Raw genomic sequence first — 1,111 nt, forward strand, 5'->3', positions numbered from 1 at the left:
AAAAAAAAAAAGAAATATTTAATTATGAACAGAGCTAATAACTTATTGATAAATACTCACGACTACCACAATTTTTTGAAATGTAATGAAATGAAATGTTCGATGTCCGACTGCGTATGGTTCTGAATGCTCTGATATACCACGTCGAATCGATCTCGGAACAATAACACGTCGAATTTCCTCTTCGACACCTTAACTGCTCCGGAACGATGTTCTACGCCCCGAAACTGCTAGCGCGCGGACCAATAACTAGTTTTAATTATTGGGTTTCGCTTCGGTGATTAGATTACGTAAATATATCGTAATATTTTGATGCTCTGTCGTTACGGCGGCGCTATCGTGTTTATAAACAACGACGGCGGCGCGCGGCGGCTCTGATAAGCGTATTATCGTAGCAGCTGTGTTGTTGTCAGTTTTCAAACGTCGGCGGCGACTACACTGATGTCACAACTACGACGGCGGTGGCAGCACGTACTCCAGGGTCACTCGCACGGCGGTTGGCGTAATTTGAAAACGTGTCATGGTCGGCTCATTTAACCAGCCCCCTCCACTATCGCAATATATGCATCAATATTATTATCATTAACCTTATCAACTGTTAGCAAACCGTGTTCAGTAGATTGATAATAATTTGGAAACGATTTTTTTCAGTTTTTTCATCTAACCTAACCTTTCTTAATAATTGTTTTATTTTGTTTAGACGTTTTTTTAGCATGGGCAAGTTTTTAAAATATTTTTTATTTATTTTGTTTATTTTGATTGTACACACAATATATAATAATATGTACTAATATATTATATATTTTGTTTTCTTTTTTAGATTCTAGCAGTAATGGAAATGTATGTACACTTCACATTTTTATTTTTTTTTAAATTATGTTGTTATTCTTTTATTATCCTTTATATGTAATATAAATTATTGTATAATGTACCAAATATTGTTTCATGTATTATTATAATTTTGGGCTCTTGTCTGTGTTTAAAAAAAAATAAAATTTATAATAATATATGTAATGTCTATAATAATTGTTTTATGATTTTTAAAAGTTTTGTTTTGCTTCCCTATATTTCCTTTTATTGTCATTTAATTATTTATATATATATATATGTT

General features: G+C 32.0%; 1 protein-coding gene across 1 annotated transcript in view; it reads right to left on the minus strand.

The window, feature by feature from the left end:
* Positions 1-522, minus strand: part of LOC111027768 — a 5,743-nt gene extending 5,221 nt beyond the window's left edge. Inside the window, exon 1 of the mRNA XM_022306185.1 lies at positions 476-522. Coding sequence (XP_022161877.1) covers positions 476-522 — 47 coding nt within the window. The remainder of the gene's footprint in view (positions 1-475) is intronic.
* Positions 523-1,111: the final 589 nt, after the last annotated feature.

Source organism: Myzus persicae, unplaced genomic scaffold (genome assembly GCF_001856785.1).
Source record: "Myzus persicae strain clone G006 unplaced genomic scaffold, MPER_G0061.0, whole genome shotgun sequence".
Taxonomy (NCBI): Eukaryota; Metazoa; Arthropoda; class Insecta; order Hemiptera; family Aphididae; genus Myzus; species Myzus persicae.